Source organism: Falco biarmicus, chromosome 7 (assembly GCF_023638135.1).
Source record: "Falco biarmicus isolate bFalBia1 chromosome 7, bFalBia1.pri, whole genome shotgun sequence".
Classification (NCBI taxonomy): Eukaryota; Metazoa; Chordata; class Aves; order Falconiformes; family Falconidae; genus Falco; species Falco biarmicus.
Window position 1 is genome coordinate 67,374,704 of NC_079294.1, and position 22,994 is coordinate 67,397,697.

General features: G+C 47.9%; 1 protein-coding gene across 3 annotated transcripts in view; it reads right to left on the bottom strand.

Annotated features, from left to right (window-relative positions):
* IGDCC4 (immunoglobulin superfamily DCC subclass member 4) overlaps positions 1-22,994 on the bottom strand; it is a 101,451-nt gene that overhangs the window by 14,567 nt on the left and 63,890 nt on the right. Inside the window, exons 5-17 of one of the 3 annotated variants that reach the window (XM_056347087.1) lie at positions 18,444-18,578; positions 15,630-15,785; positions 14,697-15,107; positions 13,789-13,953; positions 12,521-12,658; positions 10,879-11,052; positions 10,053-10,286; positions 4,811-4,918; positions 3,867-4,050; positions 3,060-3,187; positions 2,192-2,362; positions 1,531-1,668; positions 938-1,043 (exon numbers count right to left, since the gene is read on the bottom strand). In XM_056347087.1, coding sequence (XP_056203062.1) covers positions 938-1,043; positions 1,531-1,668; positions 2,192-2,362; positions 3,060-3,187; positions 3,867-4,050; positions 4,811-4,918; positions 10,053-10,286; positions 10,879-11,052; positions 12,521-12,658; positions 13,789-13,953; positions 14,697-15,107; positions 15,630-15,785; positions 18,444-18,578 — 2,248 coding nt within the window. The remainder of the gene's footprint in view (positions 1-937; positions 1,044-1,530; positions 1,669-2,191; positions 2,363-3,059; positions 3,188-3,866; positions 4,051-4,810; positions 4,919-10,052; positions 10,287-10,878; positions 11,053-12,520; positions 12,659-13,788; positions 13,954-14,696; positions 15,108-15,629; positions 15,786-18,443; positions 18,579-22,994) is intronic. The other 2 variants (XM_056347088.1, XM_056347089.1) reach the window with 2 other exon arrangements.

Sequence of the window (22,994 nt, forward strand, 5' to 3'; positions counted from 1 at the left end):
GCTACTCAGCCTGCCCTCGTGGAAGTGACCAGGCCCAAGCCCCTGCCCTGACACTCCTGAGGAAGGGGATCATCTACCCACATCCTACTGTAACAGCTTTTGCTGCAGTAACCTCTCCCCAGCTGCATCTCTTCATTACCGTCACTAATCCTAAAGCTCACACAAACCCTGGTGCTGGATGGAAAGCCCTTGCCAGTGCCTCACAAGGGCAGCAGACAACACGAGCCCTAGCGCTAGAGCAAGTACTCTCTAACCCCTGCCTGTGGAGAGTTGTGTCCCTCCCGTCATCTCTGCTTTACAGGTAAGGGATGCAATGGGACAGAAAAGTTTGGTGGCCAAGTTAGGACAAGACTTCAGAAGCTGCTTGTTCCTAAACCTGAGATCTGCTGCCAGCTCAAAGCTCTTCTCAACGACTAAGCTGGTTTCTGATCGTGGTCTTTCCAAATGTTTGTGGCTGGATTCAGACCCTGGGGATAGCAGGGGACTTTGGGCTGAGTCCAACCCTCCTTAAACCAGCCTGTCAGGCACCAGGAAGTCTTTCATCATTTTCCCAACTGGAAGTTAACGAATCCTTTCCAAATATCCTTAGAGCTGTCCAACCTCAGAAGCAAAACACTGCCCACACTAAAAGACAAAAGGTAATAATCCAGCAAATAGTGGGTTTTTCTCTCTTCTTTTTTTTTCTTTCTCAAAAACCCCCACCCTATTAGTCTAACAATGCAAATTAAAGAGAAACTACTGACAAAACCAGTGAAAAGCCTATACTAATTATGTTCTTTAGCCATCTAGCACTCCCAAGACTCAATCTTTGTATTTACTGATGTCATACATGGCATCCCGAGTAGCCCAGCTGAACAAAGGGAAGAAGCTTACAACGTATTTTGTCTCCTTCCACATCAGCCTCCTTCACCTCCTGCAAAGGTGAGGTGACACCTACCTCTGCTTGCTGTTGCGGAAGCTGGCACACATGCAGAAGAGTATGCAGAGCAGCCCCAGGCAGACTCCCACAATGATTCCTGTGACAGAGTGGATATCCAGAACATCTAGCAGGGGAAGGACAAATACATCATTTCAGCTGCTAGCAGGAAGAACGCACTAAGCATCTTATGTTCAGAAGAGCACTGGCTTCACTAAAACCGACAGGTGATGCCTCTATACACGTAAGGGAGGGAGATTACCCAGCAGTGACAATTTAGAGCAGCTTAAAGCAAATTGGTATCTATGCACATTCATTAATTTCACGCTAGGCAGGCCTAACAGAAAGGCAGCAAGATGCATATTGCATGTGCCCTTCCACAGCAGCTGGGATGGGGAAGGGAGACAGAAGTTTAGCTGTGGGATGGGTTCTGGAGCTGCACATCTGAGGACTCTGCCGTGATCCTCTGCACTGGCCTACGCACAGTCATCTCTCACATCCTGTGCAGTGACAGCAGGTAATAGCTTGGCAAACAGAAATGCCACTGCTGACAAAACCACGGTCTTCAGCAACGCAACTCACTTCCAGTACTGTGACGAAGGGGAAATTCCTACCAGACAGCTTCTCCCGGAGGGTGTGCACATCCTTAACGTTTGAATAGGGACCAGATCCCACGACTGTCTTTGCTCCCATCTTGAAGAAGTATCTGGTATCACTTTCCAGGCCATGCACTTCAGTGCTGAAGATATTTCCTGATCAAAAGCAAGTCAAAAGAGGTTTAAAATGTGCAGTTTCAGGAGTGTTCAGGGGCTGGAGCAAAGAAGCAGTGGAATTCTGTTGGACCCTCAAAAGTGAGGGATTTTGTGTCATGAGCTCTAGGAGGCAATTCATGCACCTCTGGCATTAATGAACTTGCGGCCTAAAGAGCTAATGATACAGACTGCACGTGGTGTTGCTGGCATACGTTCTCACAGGAATTACTGGCTGCCAGCCTGTATCTGCATTTTCTGGATGATAATGGCTGAAGCCCTAGACATGCATGACTTCATGTCTCTCAGCAGTCATGTCCCTGGACTCTCCTCTGACCAGGAGCAAGGCCCAGCATATGCTCCAAGAAAGCTGGCAGCATGGGGTCTTGAATGTTTATTTGTATGTGCTCAAATGAGGCAAAAATCCAGGCAGCAGAACTGATCAAGCAGGGTTTCACAGACAAGGAAGAAGGCAGGAGGAGGAGGAGGACCTGATGGGGTATTACAGTATCTCAAAGAGACTCACCTTCTCGCGTCAGCAAGGTCCACATGTCATCTGGCTGCGTGTTGTTGGCATTATACAGGATGAGGTACTCCACAATGATGCCGTTGGGCTCAACAGGGGGGCACCAGTGCACCTGGACAGCGTAGGGGTTCAGCGGGTGCAGCCGCAGGTCAGAGGGAGGAGTCGAGGGACCTGGCAGAGACAAGTAAAGACCTGGCATGAACAGCAGGAGAGAGGAGGAAAGCGTTCAACTTGCAGGGCATGACAACTGCCCTGTGCCTTCTCTGGATCCTTCTCAGTGGTGCCGCATGTTTGCAAGCATGAAACGATGGGCAGCCTGGGTGGCCAGACACCTCATCCAACCAAGCTGCAGAGAGCGCAGAAAGGAGGCTGCTGAGCCCAGTACAAGGCAGGACTTGTGCACCATGGCCAACCAGTCCAGGGAAACGCTCCCACTATCATCTCTGCCCCCCAGCCTTCACCAGATCTGAAGCTACAAAGCAAAGATCTTACTGGAAAACCAGGCTGGGCAAGGCGCTCTTGTTCTGACAGTGACATTCAGCACCATGGAGGACCTAGCATTTAAGTGATGCATTATCAGCTCTCTCTAACGAGCAGGATTTCTCTGAACCCAGAGCCAACCCCACAGTAGTAACAACAATTGTTGCCTTAACTCTCTTTACATACTCCTATCTGTTTACAAAGCAGCACTTTTTTAATGGACTTGGGGAAAGCCACCAGGATGCTTAGAGGCTCTCAGCATGTACACAGGGGCATCATGGCTTAGAGGTGATCTAAGATCACATCTCCCAGGGGCACATTAGGTGGGATTTGACAGAGATTCAGAGAAAGCCAGGAGAAATCAGGATCAATTCCCATAAATACTCACGGTCAGGAAGCGTGAACCGCTCCACCACGCTGCCGAAGGGCCCATCAATGCCAACACCATTGGACTGCACAGCAAACTCATACCTGGTGTAGGGCTTCAACCCACTAATGAGAATGTCTTCATCCGAGCTGCCAAAAGAGGACACATTCACAAGGCCATGAACACTAGATGGTTCTCCCACTCACTATCACCTTGATACCTTACCAGGAACACTTTAAGAGGTTATCCTAACTCTTACAGTACTTACTTTTCACCAAAAGCTTCATCTCCTGCAGTCATGTGAATGCAAGAGCCCTCAACTCCCAGATACAGAGTAAAGTAGGTTCCTAGCCTCCAGGACCATTTCTAATGTACTTGCAGAGAAAAGCTTGAAAATGCAGCCTGGCTATAGGCTGAAAACCTGCATAGGAATCCATATTCTAAATACATCCCCAAATTACTGTAACTGCCTAAACTCTAGCAATTTTTAAACCAAACTTTTGAGGACCATCTGGCAAATCTTGAATGTTTTGAGACTGGCCATGTTATTAATAGGAAAACAAGCATATAAGATGCAACCAAAGCAGAAAAGATGCAGAGACCAGCCAGTAAATGATGTCTTGGTATTAAAGTCATAGACAACTCCCAGTGCCACATTTCACACTTGAGCAGTTATGAAAGTATCTGTGACCAAGTCAGACATTTCCAGTATGTGAAACACCCAGGATTTTGCTCGGTGCTGGAACTTCAATGCAGGTTCCTCCTGCCCTGTCTTTATTTCTGACATGAGCGATATATGGCGAGCGAACGCTCAGTATCTCTCTTTACCTTGTGTAGTATGTAACCAGAGAGGCATTTTTCAGGCCCCAGGGGCTGAAGCGCACTGTGTAGTTGACAATTTTGACTGTTGTGAAGTCAGGTTTCTTCCACCTGAGCCATATGGAAGTTGAGCTGTTGGACTCTGCATAGACTTGGACTGGAGGCAGCGGAGGACCCTTCTGCACAGGAGGATCTATGATGAGAGACAAAAAGAGAAAAGACATGTGGAGACATACATGTCAGTAAGGCAAGGGACAGCCATCATGAAAACAGAAAACATGGAATGAAACAGGCCTAGGCTGTGAAGCCTGCACCGATAGGCTGGCCTCCAGTGTAAGCCCAGATGTCCAGCTTAGCCCTCCTGTGCAGTCCACGCTTTCCCTCACCTGCGGGAAAGGTCACAACGAGGACGCATGCACCAAGGTGGCCATGTGCTGCTGTGGAGCACAGGAGGCCAGCTTCAAAGCTACCCACCTGACAGGCCTGCACCAGGGTAAGGAGGAGCCCAGAACGTTCACCGTCCCACAACAGACTGGCAGAGCTGAGAATGGAGCCTAAATCTTCAAAGCTTTTACTTTCTTTGTAACACTGCAAAAAGCCTGGCATGCTGCTAACTCACATTCTCAAATCTTCCTAACGTAAGAGACGAAACCCAGGTGATTTGACATTTCCTGAGCCACTAACAGGGCCAGAGAGAACACAGTGAAGGCCATCCACAGCCAGTGTAAGAACAACCCTAATGAGAAGGGAGTTATTTTGCTCCTTTCTCTCCTTCCCACTATAATTCCTCCAATGCAATTTGCAATGACTGTCAAAGGAAGTTCCCTTATATTGGGACTTTCCTGTTTTGGTATTGTCCTTGAAGTTCATCTTCTGTAACTTTACCTCTACTCTCCCTTTGAAGCCACATGCCAAGCAGAAGAGACAGACAACAAATGAAGGGCATTCCTCACCTACTGCTGTTGCAGGTGCCTTTTCTGTTTTGCCCTTCCAAACCGCTGCATAACCATCTTCGTGCTTATTGAATGCCACCAGCTTCACCTCATAGAGTTTCCCAGGAGCTGGAAAAATCAATCAGGGTTTGTCTGGGGTTATTTTTGTTACCAACCCTCCCCGGTTAGACGTGTTTTCTTTGATCTGACCAGCTTTTCTCACCATCCAAGAAAGCAGCTTGAACAGAGTTGCATTTGCCAATACAGCAGGGAGTCCCCCTTCCACTTACAGGCTTTCCACATTCACATACTGCCTCACAACTGGTGTGTGTATCATCACAGCTGCTCCCCTCACTTTTTACAGAAAGCATCAGCAGCAAATGGACTTGCCCCAGCCACCAAGGGTTAACAGCACCATGGCCTGTAGCACATCATCTCAGAATCTCCTGATCTTTCTCCCTTGCAAACTACTAAAGAAACCTATGCATGGTAACTCCTCACTCCCCACCACGGAAGTGGATGTACTGCATTGTTTATTCTTAAGGAGGGCATCCTCTCCTCTCCAAAATGCACCTCCCATTTCTAAAGTCCATTCTGTTTCTAAAGTCCGTTCTAAAGTCCTCACTGCTGCGAGGATCTTCCTTCCAGCAAGTCCTCACATGCCCTGTTAAGTCACTAGCAGTTTTTGTTGTATGGTGACTATCTTGCTTCCACAGCAGAGTTTCCTGATTTGCAATTAGAAAAGCAACAGAGCACACAAAACTCACACCGGAAACCTGAGGGCCCTCATTACACATTCTTCCCATCAGACAACCATGCACTCTACAGGGAACCTCACACTTGAATCCAAACTGAGCTGTGGGACAGGGTGCTTTGTCTCCAGGTAGTGCTGCCCTGGTTCAAAATTCACTTCCCTCTTTCCTGTGGCCTTTCATCAGCTGAAATACTCCTCTGCTGTATTAACTAACATCTGAGGGGTTTTTTAACGGAAAGGTTTAATGGAAGAAACAACTGGGGAGATACAAAGTTCTCAAATAAGACACTGGCCAGCTTCTCCCTTCAGCAGCCAGCCCAGCCAGAAGCTTGATGAGAGCAGTCCAGAATGTCTTTAGATGCCTTGGCTGCAGCGCATTGATGAAGTTTGTTAATTTGGGATGTGCCCATTCATTCCCTGCTCTGACAGATCACTGCTCTCTTTTTGCCAGACAACGTAAGCAGAATAAAACCTTTCTTATTGATGCCAATTTTATTATTACTGCATTGATTACGGTCCCAGAGGCTAATGGTACCAATTACCAAAGGCTTTCTCTGCTCCACAACACATGTTCACACTCAGAATATAAAAAAAGTTCAGCCACATTGTTCCCAAAAAAAGAATCCCAAAAGCAAACAGAGTTTTGTCTGCCTCCAAGACAGCCTGATCTGCATTTCCACGCTCTCCAGCCACAGGAAAATGTTTGAAACCTACACAAGGGGGATGAGACCAAAGGGCACTCCATTTCCAAATGGCTGGGACCACAGGCTCGGTGGAACAAAGAACCCCACAGTCTAGTCTCACCAGCACACACACACTCTGCCTCCTGCCTGAGCATTTGGCTGAGCTTCACTGGGACATGAGCTCATAGTGGATGATACGATCCAAAACGAGGAGGAAGAGCTCACAGACGTGATGCAGCTGTGGGCAGCTCCTGTTGGACAACGAAGGAAAGGACAAGTCCTCCATCTCCATCCCTGGGTAGGATCAATACAGCAGCCACTTCCACGTGAAACTAGGGGAGCTCCACTATAAGATCAAGCAATTCACATTCTGAAAATAGGGGTATTTTGGATTTCTCAGTCAGAGGCTTGGCTTCCATTTTTATACACTGGCCCAGATGTTCAAGCTCTTAGAACATGCAGATATAAAGCTCTCAAGCTGTCAAGAAGCTAGTAAGCAGCATGAAAACAGATGTATTTCACTGCATTCCATCATACATTAAATATAAGCAGAATAATCTAGTCCAGATCATTTCAAATCACTAATCTGGATGACTGCATAATACATCCAATATGCTAAATATGTTGTTTCATTCAGTTTTTCAAGGTGTTCATACTGGCCAGGTGCCATACGCTATATTTTCCTGTAAGTGGAAAAATACCCTGATCTCCAGGGAGTCACTCCCAGAGGAATGTAATCTTCCTTTATGGGAACATGGAAGACAGGATCAGATCCTTATCATTTATTTTTCATGTAAGTTATGGCCCTGGTAGTTGCATACCATTACAGAGACTAACTGCTAGAACATACGTGGAAATCAATGCAAATTTCTCAGGGAAAAGCCCTCCTGGTGATTCAGGACAGCTTCCTTTTGATTTGGCAGGCTCATGAAATTGCTGAATTTCTTACGTGCCTTTGAACAGCTGCCCATCTCTCTCACAGGATTTCAGCACATACCTCTTGGACAAGATACAAGGCATGTCATTAGAAGTATCATTCTAAGGAGACACGGTTTGCTCCAGAGGTTAGCACGAGCACGGAAGAAAAGTATTCTCTTATTTCAGATAGCTCAAATGGAGAGAGCTGAGACATTATCAAAGGCAAAAATCAAGAACCCAGATGTTCAGGGTAAGGCAAAAGATGAGGAAGTCTGCAGGCTAGGGAAGAGGTGGTAGACAAAGCTGGCACCATTTCAGTAGCAGGACCAGCGAGTGCAAGAGAAAACAAAACAAGAATCTTGCGTTGAACTAGCACAAGGAACCTTACTGCAGCCTAAAACACAGCCTAGCGTTACAGAAAACTAGGGGAGGGAAACGTTGGCAAGGGTCTTTGCTGGTGTAATAAATTTACTATCACTGTGAATAAAGAGCAACTGTGCTCAAGAAGCTCTCTCCAAATCTGCTTTCTGCACACCCATCAACCTCTGTCTGAGACATGCCTCAAAAGAGCAGTCTCCCCAGAAAGCACTTCCCCTCTTGCCCTGCTGTGCTCCTGGAAAAACCAAACAACAAGGAAAACCAGGAAATAAAAACTGAACTATGCAGGAACAGCCAGTGCGACAGGAGTTTTGTCTCTCAGGCCACACCCCAAACCAAGACAAGACAAGAGGCAGAGTGTTGGCTTCAGTGACACTGTGGAGGTGTGGAGCCAAGGGGCCTTTAGTGACCGTGTTGCAGCCATCAGTAGCCTCCAGCGGGGAAGCTGGACCTTGTTTGCACTGATATTGTATGCAACCATGTCTGAGCTACAGCCCTGTACTCCTGGTGCCTAACCCTGGGATCTCCTGACACCGTTTCCAACACTTCAACAGGCTTCCTAGAGGGGTGCTCGATGCTCCATGCCTGTCAGCGTTTAAGAGGCATTTGGACAATGCCTTAATAATTTGCTTTAACCTTTGGTCAGCCCTTAAGCAGCAGATAAACTAGATGATCACTGCAGGTCCCTTCCAACTGAGATACTCTGTTTTATGGAACAAAGAACATTCTATACTTATCTCTCCAAGCTCTTGACCCAACCTGTAGTTTCAGCTATGACACCTCTTCAGCAGCCCACCTCACACGGAACCCCCCGGGCAGACCTCACTCTCCCACCAGACAGCACCGTTTACCACATGCAGCCACCTTACCCTGACATCAAGAGATACTCCCAAGAGGTAGTGTTGGGTATTTTGGTTGGTTGGTTTTACAGAGGGATCTTAGGAGAGGTTTCTACTGCTGTGCTTCCCAGGCAGACATCCATGAGCTGGGAAATCCCCCCAGCTGATTCCCCATCAGCCAGCGTGCAGCAGCATAGATCACATCAGGGCCGCTAACCTTTTCTGAGACTGCTACCCACTCCACCTGCAAGACCCCTCATGCAGATGTAAGCACTGGTGCAGGGCAGCTCCCTGCCATAAAAGTAAACCCTTCTAAACACCAGCCACTCCTCCTCCTTGTTCCATGTCCAGACCCCCCTGCCTTTCTCAGCACAGCTGGATTCCTGACCCCTTCCTTTACTGTACGCGTGCAAGAGCACAACATTCAACAGCACAAGGGGGAGAAAAGAGAACATCCACGGCTGGAAGAAACCCGAGACTCTCTTCCTGACATGATGATGGGCGATACACAACCACCAAATCATAAGGAAACCATTAGGGCTTGATGATTGCCCAAATTTAAGGAAGCAATTACAGAAGAACAAGCAGCCTTCTCAGCATCATCGTGCCAGAGCATTTGGAACCAATTCAGCCCACTCCTGAGCCCCTCTGCTAACTGACTTGCCAGTGGTTAGAGCAGCGCATGATGATGTTCACATGTGGTTTCCTCAGTGCAATAATTACAGACCTAAATTCTTCAGAGAAACTCATAACTGTTAACACCCTCTCAGTGGCAGGATGGCTGCAGCATAGCTGGAAACCTACTCAGTGATGACATAAACTGTCTTTCCAGGTGCTGCAGCCTGACCTTTATACCATGCATAATATATATGCTAGACGTGTAAGATGAACCAGCACGAGAAACACTCTCCCTGCAGTCTCAGCTCACTGGGCAGTAACAGGGATGAAGCATGAAGTGGGCGATGGAACAGCTCTAAGAAGCAGAATCCTGTTTCAAGGATGCATCTGCCATGACTCTCTTTTCTCTCTCCATCCTGCATCAACAGGCAAATCAACTAATGAGTGCGATCAGATGTTAGAAACAGAACTCCTTATGGGAAACACTAAGCACAGTTAGCCAGGCAGGCAGATCTGACTGTGATGCTGAGCTGTTCTCCAGCCGTGGACACTCACTCTTCTATCCCTTTCCCCTTAGGGGGAGGCGGAGGAGTACACTGACCCGAAATCAGCATGCTGTGAATTAACCCATGTCTGCATTCTAATACAGAGAGATTTCAAATAGCATGCAATTATGGAGCTGCTTAGAAATACACAGGGAAGAAGAGATCATTGTCCTGACTGGAGACCTTAATCTAGGCACTCTTTATACTGACACAATAAAAACCACTAACCAATTCAGAACCACTTATTAGCGTACACTAAGTATATTAGTAGCCCCTGGCTAAACATGCAATCCCTGTTACACTGGCATCAGAAATTTCTGTTTTAAACTCTGCTTAGAACAAGCCCCAAGAGCGCTACTCCAGAAATGATTCTGGGTACTCTTGAAAAAGCTCACGTGGTCCTGGTCCTATGCATCTGCAGCCAAGCAGATAACTGAGCCTCTTGGAAGCATCCCAGGACTGCTACAAAAAACAAGAGATAGACCCTGGGTTTCTACACCAACTGCTAAAAAGTTGTAACCAGCTAACCTAGTCGAGTCAGCTCGTACTGCTTCACTTTCTTCTTTAGTTTTATGGGTCCTACGTCCCAGCTCTCATCTTCCGCACCATCCAAAGGGCTTTCATCGCTGGACTCCTCTGGGCCCACTTCTCGGTAGTAAAGCTTGTAGCCTGATATCTGGGCATGGTTGGCTGGGGGCTGCCACGTTATTAGGAGAGACTCCATCTTCGCTCGGACTTTTAATTCTGTCGGGGCAAATGGAACTAGAAGAAGAAGAAGACAAGAGAAAAATTTCAGCCACTTGTCTCCACTTCCCTGCTCTACTGAATCCACCCTGTCCTTGGTAGTGAGGGAGGGGTGTGAGGGAACGCTGTCCTGCGAGTGGGATGTCTCCAGTCTTAACAGTGGAGAGTGGTACATTATGCTCTACTGTTGACTTTACCAGGTGGGTGATACAGGAAGAAAAGAATGTCACAAAGCCACTATGGAAGTTTTTCAATGTATTCTGAGATACCACTGTCTTTAACCACTGCTAGAGCCCTGGGCTCAGCTTTGTTTGGCAGAATTGCCTATCTGCTCCCAAATATTGTAACTCGAGGTTTGGGATTTTTGTTTCTTTCTTTCTTTCTTTAAGAATTTTCACAGCTGCATGTGGAGGGAGGAAAGACCCACTACCCAAGCAAGCGGCAAGGCGTAAAGGGGCTGCTGAACAGGAAGATAAAGGTGGGTACTTTGGCTTAACCAAAACTAATGGTTATAATTTCCTAAAGAAAGCAAGTATCTCCAATCATGCCTCAACTTCCCCAATGTCCTGCAAACCCTGCCCCAAATCCCAGGCATTACCCAGCTTCCTACCATGCGTCTGGTTGTCTCTGTCAGGAGTCCGATGCTGGGTCCACTCAGAAGGAGCCCCATAGCCCACACTGGTGCTGGCTGCGATGCGGACTTTGTATACTTTGTTGGGATGGAGCGAGTAGAGAGTGATTTGTGTCTCATTTCCACCCACTTCAATGGAGGTAACCTGATCTGCTGGAAAAGGTGACACCACTGAGAACATGGTTTTCCCAGTCCAAAGGAAACACAGCTGAGCAGCCACAAGCCACAAAGCCCAGATACCCCCACGTGGTCTGCACACCCTCGGCTGGCTTGGCTTTGCCACCAGGAAAATTTATAACTAAAGACTGGGCAAAGCTGATATCCTGATTGACATCACATTCAAACTGCAGGTTGCCTTCAGCCCCACTGAATCTGCCTGGAGAGTAGTTGTCACCTTGCTGCTGCTGACGTGATAGCAGAACATGGGCATGGACGATGGCAGCTGATGGTACGTTTCAGTGCTTCTCACGGCTGTATTTAAATCCTTACCTTGGCTTGAACCAGAACTGCCCAGCAGCCCTGCTTTCTGCAAAATTCACACCTTCGTCCACAGCAGATTGAGATTTTATCGCCCCCTCTTCAGCCCACCCAAGTTCATAAGGGAGATACCAAGAAATTTAAACTGAGAATGGCCTGGGATTTTCACTGTAACAACTAACTGGTCTTGCTGAAGATTCATATTGCCTGTTTGGTGAATGCAGAGACCTTGCTTTTCAGCTTCATCAGGTGTAAACCCAGCCGGGAGTGCTGTCCCTGCTACGTAACAGTGTATTACCAAGTGTGACCCCTGGACTGCAAACATTTCCAAGGTTTTACACTGCCACAGAGACACATGCAGGCTCAGAGCAGAAGAACAAGAGCCAGGAGTCACGGTGTAGACTACTAATCCAGATCAAACACATGTGAACATGTCCAGCACTTCATCACACCCCCCATCCTTCTCTTAGTAAGAATCATGACCCTGGAAAGTGAGAAGCCACAGAGCTTTGACAGTTTTAAGAGCAAATACCCAGAAGGATTTGCAAAAGCAAGCACACGTGGAATTGGAACAGCCACATTCAGCATAGGTAAACGTTACCATCCCTGCTGAAGGCTTCTTAGAGTGTATTGATAATAATAAATAATATTTATTTATATATAAATAAAACTGGACAAAACTCAGCAACAGAGCAACACAGCCTGGTCAGGATACTTGTTTTTTTCCCCACAAGGATCACTTTGGTTAGATTCCATTTTAAAGGAACAAAATGCATTTGCCCTTCTTCCCCAGCCCACAAAAAGCTCTTCCCTCAAAACACACAGTGCAGATGGCACTACAGGCTTGCTCATACAGACGTTCACGGGGCAGCATGTAAATGCAAGCATCAGGTCATTCCCCTGGGGACACAGGCTCCTCCACAATCACAGAAAAAGGCACCTCGAAGTAGTGTGAAGTAGCACAGCACCAGCACTGCTGTGACTGCCACCAGCAGAGACAGGCTAAGAGAGGGCTGCTCTCTCTTGGATGAAAAGCTGTCCCTCTGTTTTCAGTCTTGCACCTCCTCCCCTCAACATGACATGCTGTTAACACTGGTGGAGCAGAAGACACCACCCTACGCCCCCGCAGTGGTGCTTCCCTCACCTTCCTTGAGGGTGCAGTAGTCGATCTTGTATTTTGTTATCTTGCCGTTACTCAGCTCTGGAGGAAGAGGCAGCCACGTCACACGGATGTCACCAGGAGTCATGCTCGACAGGGACAGCTGAGGGGCAGCACTAGGGACTGGGTAGAAGAAACAAGAAGTCAGCAAAGACTGGGGAAAGACCTCGGCATATCCCTGTAAGCTCCCTCAGTTGGCTGGAGGCCACTACCTGGTTTGGACCTGCCACGGCCACCGGTGACGGGCTGTCTGTCCCAGGGGAAACTAATACCCCACAGCTCTCCAGCAGCTCAGAGCATTGACGGAGTGTCTGGGGAGGGGAGATGGAGGGCCGCTGACCTTCAGTAAGCTGGTCAGAGCCTGCTGCCCCCCCCCCCGGCTCCCTAGGGACCCTGTGCCCGCTGCAAACTGGGCAGGTTAGCACGGACCAGCAAATCAGCCTATGCTGTACTGTGGAGCACGAAGGAGACACTAAAGGAAATGGTTCGCAGATCCAGACTTCAGTCTGGGAATCCCCACTCCCTCGAGAATCACAGCTCTGTACTGCAGGCAGCATTCAGGCTTTCAACTCTGCTTTTCAGGCTTCAGACACATACATGTGGGACCACACAGTTCACTGTCAGGAGTATTAAAAGCACATAAGGCACCCCGCAGCATAGCAGGGGCTTGCATGAAGCCTGCCAAAACCATTGCTTCTTGCCTCTGTCCTGCAGTCTGTTGAAAGCTGTACATGTCCTCCCCTGTTGGGCAGCTGTCCTTCTGGCACTCTGCCTTTACTGCTTGCAAAATGCTATGTGATAAATGGTAAAATCAACACAAACTACTGCCTCTCAAAGGATCCAACCTCATGGTGGCTCCCACCCCTACAAATTGTAATAGATGTCTGTCTTCTGAGTTGAAATCAAGTCTGGCCCAGGGTCAAGTTTGGAGCAATATCACATTAGCTAGGTGAAAGTCCAGAAGACCTGACTGCAGTTCTCACAGGATTCTCATGAGCCCCAGTGTCAGCTAGGTTATTTTCATGCTCTTCATCACCCAAGCTGATGATCGGACCAGGGTGCTTTGGTTTTGGTTGGTTTGCTGTTTGTATTTTTTTGTAAAAGAGCTTCTGTAGAAAGCTCTTTGCCGTAGAAGCAGCAAGCAGGTTTAGGTTTCTAGGAGATGATACTACTCTCCATAGCACATTCAATGCTTACTAAGAAACAGACCAACAATATATTTTAGGCACCAGCACCCATCTAATTCAACGCACCGTCCTCCAGGGTCTGAACAATGATGGAAGAGGATGTCCGGCTGGCTCCGAGCTGAGAATATGCGACTACATAGAAGACGTAGTTGGTATTGGGTTCTAGGTCCTTCACTTGCAGCTCAGTGGTATCATTATTGACAGCAAACTGGTATTCCACGTTATCTGTTCCTAGAGCCAAGGGAACACTGATCAGCTGGTCAGTGAACTGCCAAGACACTCTTCAAAAAAACCAACAGTTAACTCCCAAGGTTCACGATGTAAATCCATCTTAAAAATCACCATGTCTTCTCCAGTTCCCCCAGCACCTGAACAAAACCCATCTCTTATGTGAATTCTTTGGGCAGAAACATTCCATGCCTTACTGCTAGCCTATCTACTTCGACTCAAGCTCCTTAATCGATGCTAAGGCAGCTGAAGTTACCAGCTTAATTTTCAGAGGAGCTCTGGCAACAATTTAGCAAGAGTACTGGCTTGCTGGCTGTTTGGGAAGAGAGACCCCAAGAGAGCAAAGTGACTCGCTTCAGATTCTGGCTGTGAATAATTTAGTGATCACCCCTGCACACAATGTAGCTGTTTAATATCTCCACTAATAATCACACCCTTTGCATATAGAATCAGTGTGTTGGAGGAAAAAGTAAAGAACAGAAATAAATTTCCAGAAGTGCCTGGTCCCACTAGAATCCAGACAACTCAGCTTCATGGACTCTCTACTGCTGGTCAAGAAGTCAGTATATGTCAGCTAATCCGCAGGCACTGTCACAGCCTCATGCTGAGTCCTGAGAGAAAATTCTTTTACCTGCAATGAAAATGGCTAAACTAATTGGGATTGCCTCACACTTCTCACTCGCTGGGAAAGAAAGTCAACTTGTGCCTTGTGTCTTGCGCCTGCAACACAGGCAGGTAACACCTACCCACAGCCCGCTGGTAATGTAACGAGAAGCCAATGATCTGCTCGCTGTTGTATTCTGGCCGCTCCCAGGACACAAGGACTGTGGTGCTGGAGAGGGACACAGCTGACACTTTCTTGGGAGCGCTGGGCAAACCCTCCCGCACGATCACAGAGAGCTTGGCAGTGGCACAAGCCATGCCCAAGCTGTTCTCAGCCACGCACTGATAGTAGCCAGCATCCTCCAACCCGATCTGATTGACCACGAGGCTCCCGCTGCTCTGCACTTTCACCCGCCCGTTGGAAAGGATGGCCTTGCCGTTCTTCAGCCAGTGAATGGTTGGAGCTGGCTCGCCCTCTGCCTTGCAGACAAAACGGGCTGTGCTGGCTCGAGTGCGTGAGATGGTTTCAGGAGCCTGGGAGATGCTGGGTGTAGCTGTGAGGAGAGAGGACAAATTAATGCAGGAAGGAGGAGAAAAAGATAGCAAAGCAAATCCCTTCTCCTCCCCACTCGGTGCTATGTTTTATTCAGTAGCAGCTTTGCCTTCAAGATAGGATTTGCCAGGCAGACTCTAGAGGCTTAATTTAGACTCTGTCCAAAAGCAAAAATAAATTCTGTATCAATCATGTGCTGTGTTCCCTGATCCTAGGCTGTTCTCCCTGCTGGCTTCAATGATACTGAAATTTAATTGCTGATACAGATATCCATGGGGGAACCCTGGAGAACAAGAATAAGGCATAAAACAGTTCAGTAAATACAAGGAAGTAAAACCCAAATTAAAGAGGTGACACTCCCACTGAGAGCTGTCCCCACCCTCCTGGCTCTAACCTGGTTCCCATCTTATCCAGCACGGGCTACAAACACAACTGCATGGGGATCTCCTGGGTGCTGGTCCACGTAATGCCAGCTACTCGGTCAGCATTTCTACCTGGAGCATTTACCCTGCTCTCTACTCACCAAGGACCCGGAGCTCAGCTGCGGCTGTAACGAACTGCCTGGTTTGGGGTTTGTTGGCGCGGCAGACGTACACCCCTGAGTGATGGGGCTGGCTGGAAGGAATGAGGAGATTTGTCCGGCCCAGCACAATCACATCTGTGGAAACGGGCTTTCCATCTGCAGGAAGAAATGTGCACAAATGTTGGAAGGAGCCCCAGGCTGCCCTTTACGAGGGCTTGTAAAGAACGTGTCTACTAGCGCCAGGATCACAGCTGGGGAGTGGAGAGACCCCCAAATCCCAAACTCCAGCCCAGAGGAGGATTCCTGCTGGGAAACTCCTCAGTGCTTGACCGAGCATCAGCCAGCCCAAGCCAAAATTGGTCCAAGATTTAGTTTAGCCCGTAATAACTGAAAAAATTCTGGTTTGGATCAAAATGAGTCTCTGATGCCTAGGGTGTGCCTGCAGTGAGACCCCCTAGGAATAACACATTCAAGGGAAAGCTATGCTAACACACACTTTGGAAAAGATGTTGGATCTGCCTGCTGACCCTCACGCATGAACACACATGCCTCCTCCCCTCACTTCTTAATGCAAATGTCAGCAAGAGCGCTGAATCACTAACAGCTCCGGGGTTCTGGTTCTTCCCTCCTCTGGGTCCTGAACCTGAACCCAAATTTCCTGCACTTCCTGATTCATCGCTTGCCCCCAGCTTGGCTCCAGATCTGTAAGTTGTCAGGAAGACACCTGGTTCTCCCTGGGGCTCTGGTGCTCGGGTCAGAGACACAGGCTGTGAGCTGCCCTCTCCCCATTCTCCTCGCTAGATGCTCAGCACACTGCTGAGTAGGGAAGGAGAAAATGGTGGCTCCAGCTCCCTGGCCAGAAGCTGAGCCATCCTTCTAACAACTTCAAATAGCTCTAGGCTCCCCAGCATGTCACAGACAAGGCAGGGTGGTGCTGGGCACTGCTTATTCTCAGCACTGCTCTGATGTGAGAAATATGGGGATCCCAGCGTTGGTACCTCTGAATGACTATGGGGGAGCAAAGCCAAGACCTGGGGACAGAGTATGGGCAAGCACAGTCTGGCCAAGGAAAGGCTTGGATGGGAGGTCAGGAACCCATGGCCAGCTCTGGCACAAGTTAGCAGATTGGGAGAGCCAGCCAATTTGTGCAGTACCTGTGCAACACCCGTCTTTGTGCCTCCCCACCTGCAGAAGCACAGACATCTTTCAGACAGCAAAAACTCAGCACTGGCCTGGCCCTTACCTCTCACAGATTCAGCTGAGCCTGTATTCTGAGACAGAAGCAAACTCTCCACCTCCACTGTGAGCAGCTGCACCTACTTAGCACCATCAGCAGGGAATGCACCGAGATCCCATCCTCTGCCCCCCCATTTTGGGGGGTCTTCAGATGGTCTCACAGTTCAGTGGCTGCACACTCAGAGAAGGAGGAGATCTGTGCAACCCATTTGCACTGGAGCACTTTGAAAATCTGACTCCAGATGGTAGCAATTAGCTGACACCACCAAGGCTGGCAAAAGCCAAACTGGCAACCTAGAGGTACAATCTTCAGTGTTACCTACATGACTAATCATCCAGTAACCCCTTAACGAAGTCCTGGAAAGAAACATGCTTGTATAACACAGAGTTGCTAGCACTGTTAATCCATCTTTTCTAATTGAAGAGTCCACACTGGGAGGCGGAAAGGGAGCAAGCAAACGTTTTAAAATAAAGCATGCAAGGAACAGTTTCACCCACCTTTCCCCCCTTCACAAAATTTTCATAGTGATAATGAATAATATCTACTCTACTATGAGCATCAGTAGCTCTCAGTAAAGCAATGAATAAGTGATATAGCATAGGAAAGCTAAGTATTTCTAATTTTCAAATGCACAGGATAAACAAGAAACATCTCTGCCAGAACATTTAATCCTTGTTGATTGAATTTGCAAAGTTGTATCCTCTGAGATTTTTTTGCTCCTTTTTTGTGGAGAAGAGGAAATATTTTATATACACTAAAATCACTGCCTGTGGACAAGTCTGGGCTGAAGACCAACCACAATAAATGGTTACTAGGAGAGGAGTCTTAAATCATGACCTGGATTTATGAAAATTACTAAGAGCCTTTTCTGCGAGAAAACAAGATTCCTGAGCTGAGAACGTCTTCAGTCAGAGCCTCTGATACACATCTGATGGACGTGACACTCAGTGAAATGACACTAGCGTCCTGTGCGTGACTTAGGCTACCAGCCATGGGTAATGTATGCCAGTCTGGCTCATTTGTACACCTCTGACAAGACCTAAGCATTTTCTCAATCCTTCCATTACCATCCTGACCACAGTAACATTTTTGAATAAAAACCTCCCAGCAACACGTCCAGCCACTCCAAGGATTAACAGATCTTAAAATGTTTTATAATCCTGCAAGATAATAAAAGTTAGATCTGCAATGCAATGGCAGATCTTACAGAATCCCCACTAACCTGAGTCCCTGGAGGAGTGGCACAGACCTGATCCCATCTCACGACCTTCACTGCGCTCAAGCTCATATAATGAGTATGATTAATTTAAACCAAAAGGCATCCAGGCACTAGATTTTCATATATTTCACAGGTCAAACAACTATAAAGTGAACTGTGTGCTTTGTACCTTTCTAAATTTAATTAGTAATTCCAGTTTAGCAAGGACACACTACACTGTAACACCACTTGTGTCATTAGGTACCAATGTAACAAGGACCCTTCCTGTCCCACACATTTGTCCACTTTTTAAAAGATTTTTAAAGTATCCACAGGTTCCTCTTCACAACAAAAACTTAATTCTGTTCCTTATGCTCACCCTGTCGTATCCAGGAGACAAAAGGTGTGGGATCAGCAGCCGCCATGCACTCCATCACCACACTCTCCCCAGCCACCACTGTGGTGTTCTCCGGAGCAGCAACGATGGTGACATCTCCTCCTGCTGACTGGGAACCTAACGTCAAACATAAAAAGAGAAGTCTGTCCTTCTAAGTTGCAAATTCCCTAGGAAAAACACAGAACATAGTGCCCAGACACCCCGGCTGTGCTTCCCCAGGTAAGTCTCACATGTGGTAATGAATGGCTTGTGCCCAGCTGGAGGAGAAGAGCAGGTCTTGCTTTTACATGACACCAGTAATTTTGCTAAAGAAATGAACCAAGGGGTGCCCTTCATATTAATCATCCTGGCCCTAGTAAAAATTAGTATCAGCATGGAAAATAAATATTTTCAGCCCAGCATCTTCATTGACTGTGGCTAAATGGATTTTTATTAATTAGTTGAAACAAGGCACTGCTATCCTCAAACAAAGCAACAGCAATACAACATACCCTTTACCAAGGCACTGTAACAGCTCAGAAGGAATCTAGTAACTTGGTTAAAGAAACTGTAACATCCAGACACCGTACTGTAAACTGCAACAAAGAGAAGTCAAACCTCTGCATCTAGGCACAAAGACTAAATTAGTCATTAAAATTTGGAGTAGAGAACACTCTTTAGCTTGTATGCGCACGGGTGATCAGTCAACATGTAAATCAAACAACGTTTACAGGAAGATCTATAGGCTGCTTTGCACATCTTGAGAACGGGATGGGGATTTTTTGCTTGAAATGAACCTTCTGCCTATGTCTGCCCACTGCTGAGCAGAGGTTAAGGAAAGGTTAAGGAAATGCCTTTGCAGCAGCCAAATCTCTGTTGTCAGATGAAAACAACTGGAGCGCTCTTGAGCAGACCAGACTGTTCATGACCCTCAACAGCAGCAACACTGTTCGTCCAGCTCTCTCAAATATGTCCGACTTTGAGGGACACTTCTGTTGTTGTCCTCATGAAGGGAGAAATAACTGCAGAGGAGTCACGTAGTACAAGTAATTCTTAGGCCTGCTGCAGGTGCTCCCATGATCTAGCAGAGAAAGTTGTTGTCAGCAGGTCTCAAACAAATAAAAGCAGGACCTTTTTGCACAAAGTACAAACTCCCTGTCTCAAGATGCTGCAGAGTTCAGAAACCAAGCGGTTCAGACAAGCTTATGAAGGACACTTTTACTGGGACTATTAAATACAAAGGTCTCACTGCAGCCCCCCAGCTCGAGATGTTCCCACATCCCTGACTGTCAGATGCTCAGGGAGATGTGCAAGGAAAGGACCATGTCTTCCCTACCCAGTTTTTTGACGTGCTTCCCTCCAGCATCTGCTGTGGTCAGTTTTGGAGATGGCACTGCAATGGCTGGACCTCCTGCCTAACCGACACTGGCCGTGTTCATGTGGCATCCAAACAACACCCATTCACACTTGACTTTCTTCCATATATAAACCAGAGAAGCTTTGGCCTCAGCATACAAGCGGGCCTGCGTGGCAGGAGAGCTACAACGTCCTGCGCTCAGCCCATCTCCAGGCTCGTTGCCTTTTACTCTAGCACAGTAGCCTTGTCAAAGAGAGTTGGTTCAACACTAAATTTTTCTTGCCGTCCATACACGCTTGAAAGGGATTTCTATCTGTAGTATTATGTGAGCACATTTAAAAGGAGCCAGCAAAACCCCTGAGGCACCGAGGGAAATGGGAGAGAGCAGGAGCCAGAGCTTGTCCAGCAGATGGAAGCAGAGACCAAGGAGCACCCGCCGTCCCCTACCTGGGGCAAAGGCTGGACCACGCTGAACAGCGACCCCAGCCCTGGGCAACCACCAGCAGTAAGAGTTGCCATGGGGGATGAAGGAAAAGCCAAGCCAGTTATCCTCCTTCCAGTGGGACAAGCACACTACACCGAGGGCCTGGTGTGTACAGGCACATACAATCCCCTTTTGTGCCTACAGCACGGTGTGGGCTGGCCAGGGCTTTGCTACACTCACGTGCAGTAGCTGTTCATATCATTCATGCCCACAGATGTTTTCAGCCTCACAGCCATCACGGCCAGCCACAGCAGGACAACTCAGGGGACAGAACAGGGACGAGAAGAAACTACATCAGACTACAGATTCAGAGGCCTTACTGACAAGCAGATCAAAGCCCTGGCCACTCTTGACCGTGGTGCCAAGGCTGGGCTTGAGAACTACTGAGATAGAAAATGGGCTTAATGCAAAAACTGCCATGAGAGCTTCCACAACAGGCATGTAAGCTGAAGGATCAGCGAAAACGCAAGGCTCTTTGGAACGGCAGCCTTCTTTTAACTCCAGCTCCAGTTCAACAAAGCACTAAAACCCACAAGTAATCATTAGTCCTGCAAAACAACTGACTGCCAGGACTCCATCGAGACCTGGCTGGATGAGCGAGGCTGCTCAGCACATTGCTAATGCCAGGCCTCTATCCTTTCTCTACCCCATACCGTAGAGAGGGATAAGGCAACATCAGAGAAAGAACAAGGAGAAGGAGCTTTCCAGCCAGGATTTGGAATGAAACACGTAAGAAAACACCAGAAGCAAAGGGAAAGGCTTTTATAGCAGCCATTACAGGGGAGGCCACAGTGCTGGGAAGACAGTGGAGAACTCAACAAGTTGTGATGAGGTTGGTTTAAAGAGTGACCTGGGGAAAGAGGTGCAAAGGAGCCAGGTGAGGAGTGGCTCTCTGCTGGGGGGCTGGCAGCACGGCTGGACATGGTCACACATCTCCACAGACCACAGGCTCAGGCCCGGCTCACCCTGCGCAGGAGCCTCATCCACATACTCTGGGGACCTGTGACCCATTGCGAGGCCACGGCAGCTTTTGATGAAAACGAACAGGGCAGCAGCCTACACCCCGGGTTCCGGGAGCAAGAGTATACAAGGACAGACTGCCAGCCAACTCGAGAGTGAGCTTCTTTACCTGACATTGGCATACCTGCTGGGCAGCACACAGCTGAAACATGTCTGTGTGCATAAAGCTGTCCTTCTCTGCAGTGCTGGGGGAAAAAAATAAATCTAGAGTAAAAAAATAACACCAGCCAGATGGCAATATATTCCCTGCCAGATTTCCAAGCAGCTTTCTCTACCAAGCTTAGGGCAGAGGAAGAGAAAAAGCTCCTCAAGCCTGACTTAAACACTCGTCTGCTGCGTTCAGGTGCATGGCCCCAGGTGCTAGCTGGCAAAGGCACCTGACAGGTTATAGAAGCTTCATGTGAAGGCACTTGTCCCATATCACTCTATCCCTTGACAGCTGCCTTGTAGTGCTGTCAGTCACTAGGAGAGGGATTTTACAAGCTGCACAAACCCTCGCTCTGAAGCAGCCCCAGGAGCCATCAGCCCAGATCTGCAACCTCCTGGTTTAGCAGAGCCACGGTGAAGCACTGCTGCAAAGGCGCAGCCTACAGCTTCACCTTTCCTTGGGGCCTTACATTTTTCCTGGCTGGGGAAGGACCAACGAAATGCTTCACCCCCATCACCCTGAACAGTCCCACAGCAGCACCACGTGCTGCCTTTCCCTCTGGCATGGCTGGTCCTGCACCCTGGATGGTCTGGAGGGGAAAGAGCAAAGAGCTCACTGATGGCCAGGCAACAAGCCAGCAGAAGCCAGGCCTGGCGACCCAAAAGGCTGACGACTAGCTACTAATCAGCTCCATGCTTACTGTGCGGAAGGCAGCAAGACAGCTGATATCAGGGCTTCCTGACAGTCAAACTCAAGGTCTCTCTAACAACCAAGAGCAGTAACAGCCTCAGGGATCCGTACCTCAAGCATCCATTTCTGCTTCCTTCCCCCTCGGCCAAAACTCTGGTTTCAGTCTTGAAAAACTACCGGGAAAAGATATTAGCCCAGACCCCACATCTGTTTGTTGCTGATTATTATTGAAATTATATGACAAAAACAAACAGTTCTGCTTGCTTTCCCAGTACATTCCTGGGTGTGTGCATGGATGAATGCCCCATCCACTGCTTGCACACACAAATGCCTTTCTCTCCAGCTTTGTATTTCACTGTGGGTCTCTCAGAGCAAGTCCACCAGCCAAGCTCTTCTTTGAACTGAGCCACCTTTAGAGTACATTTTTCACTTGCTATCTCAATAGGCTGGTTGGACAGGATGGATCACAGGTTAACGGCTACAAACTGGGTTTCGTTTGGTTTGAAGAGTTCCCAAGAACAGTACTAAGCTAACAAGGAAAACCTCCACACAGAGGTATCCAACAAATATCAAAAAGTAAAACCAACGTTAGTTTTTTGTCTCCACTGCCATTAAGACAATTTCAGGTAAAGAGGGAATATTGTTAGAACCAAAGGAAAAAAGAGCTGCAGTTTCCAAGACATCTTTCACTGCCTGAACAAAACAGGTCACTGAAAGCACCTGTGCCATCCTGTCCTTTCTGTGGTATTAAAAGCTTTCACAGTGCTGCTATTTAAAACTTGGGCTTTGAGATTTCTTCCCCCCTAACTTTGTTTTGTCTCTCCAAGTAGCAAAGCTGCTCTAGGCAAAAGCTTT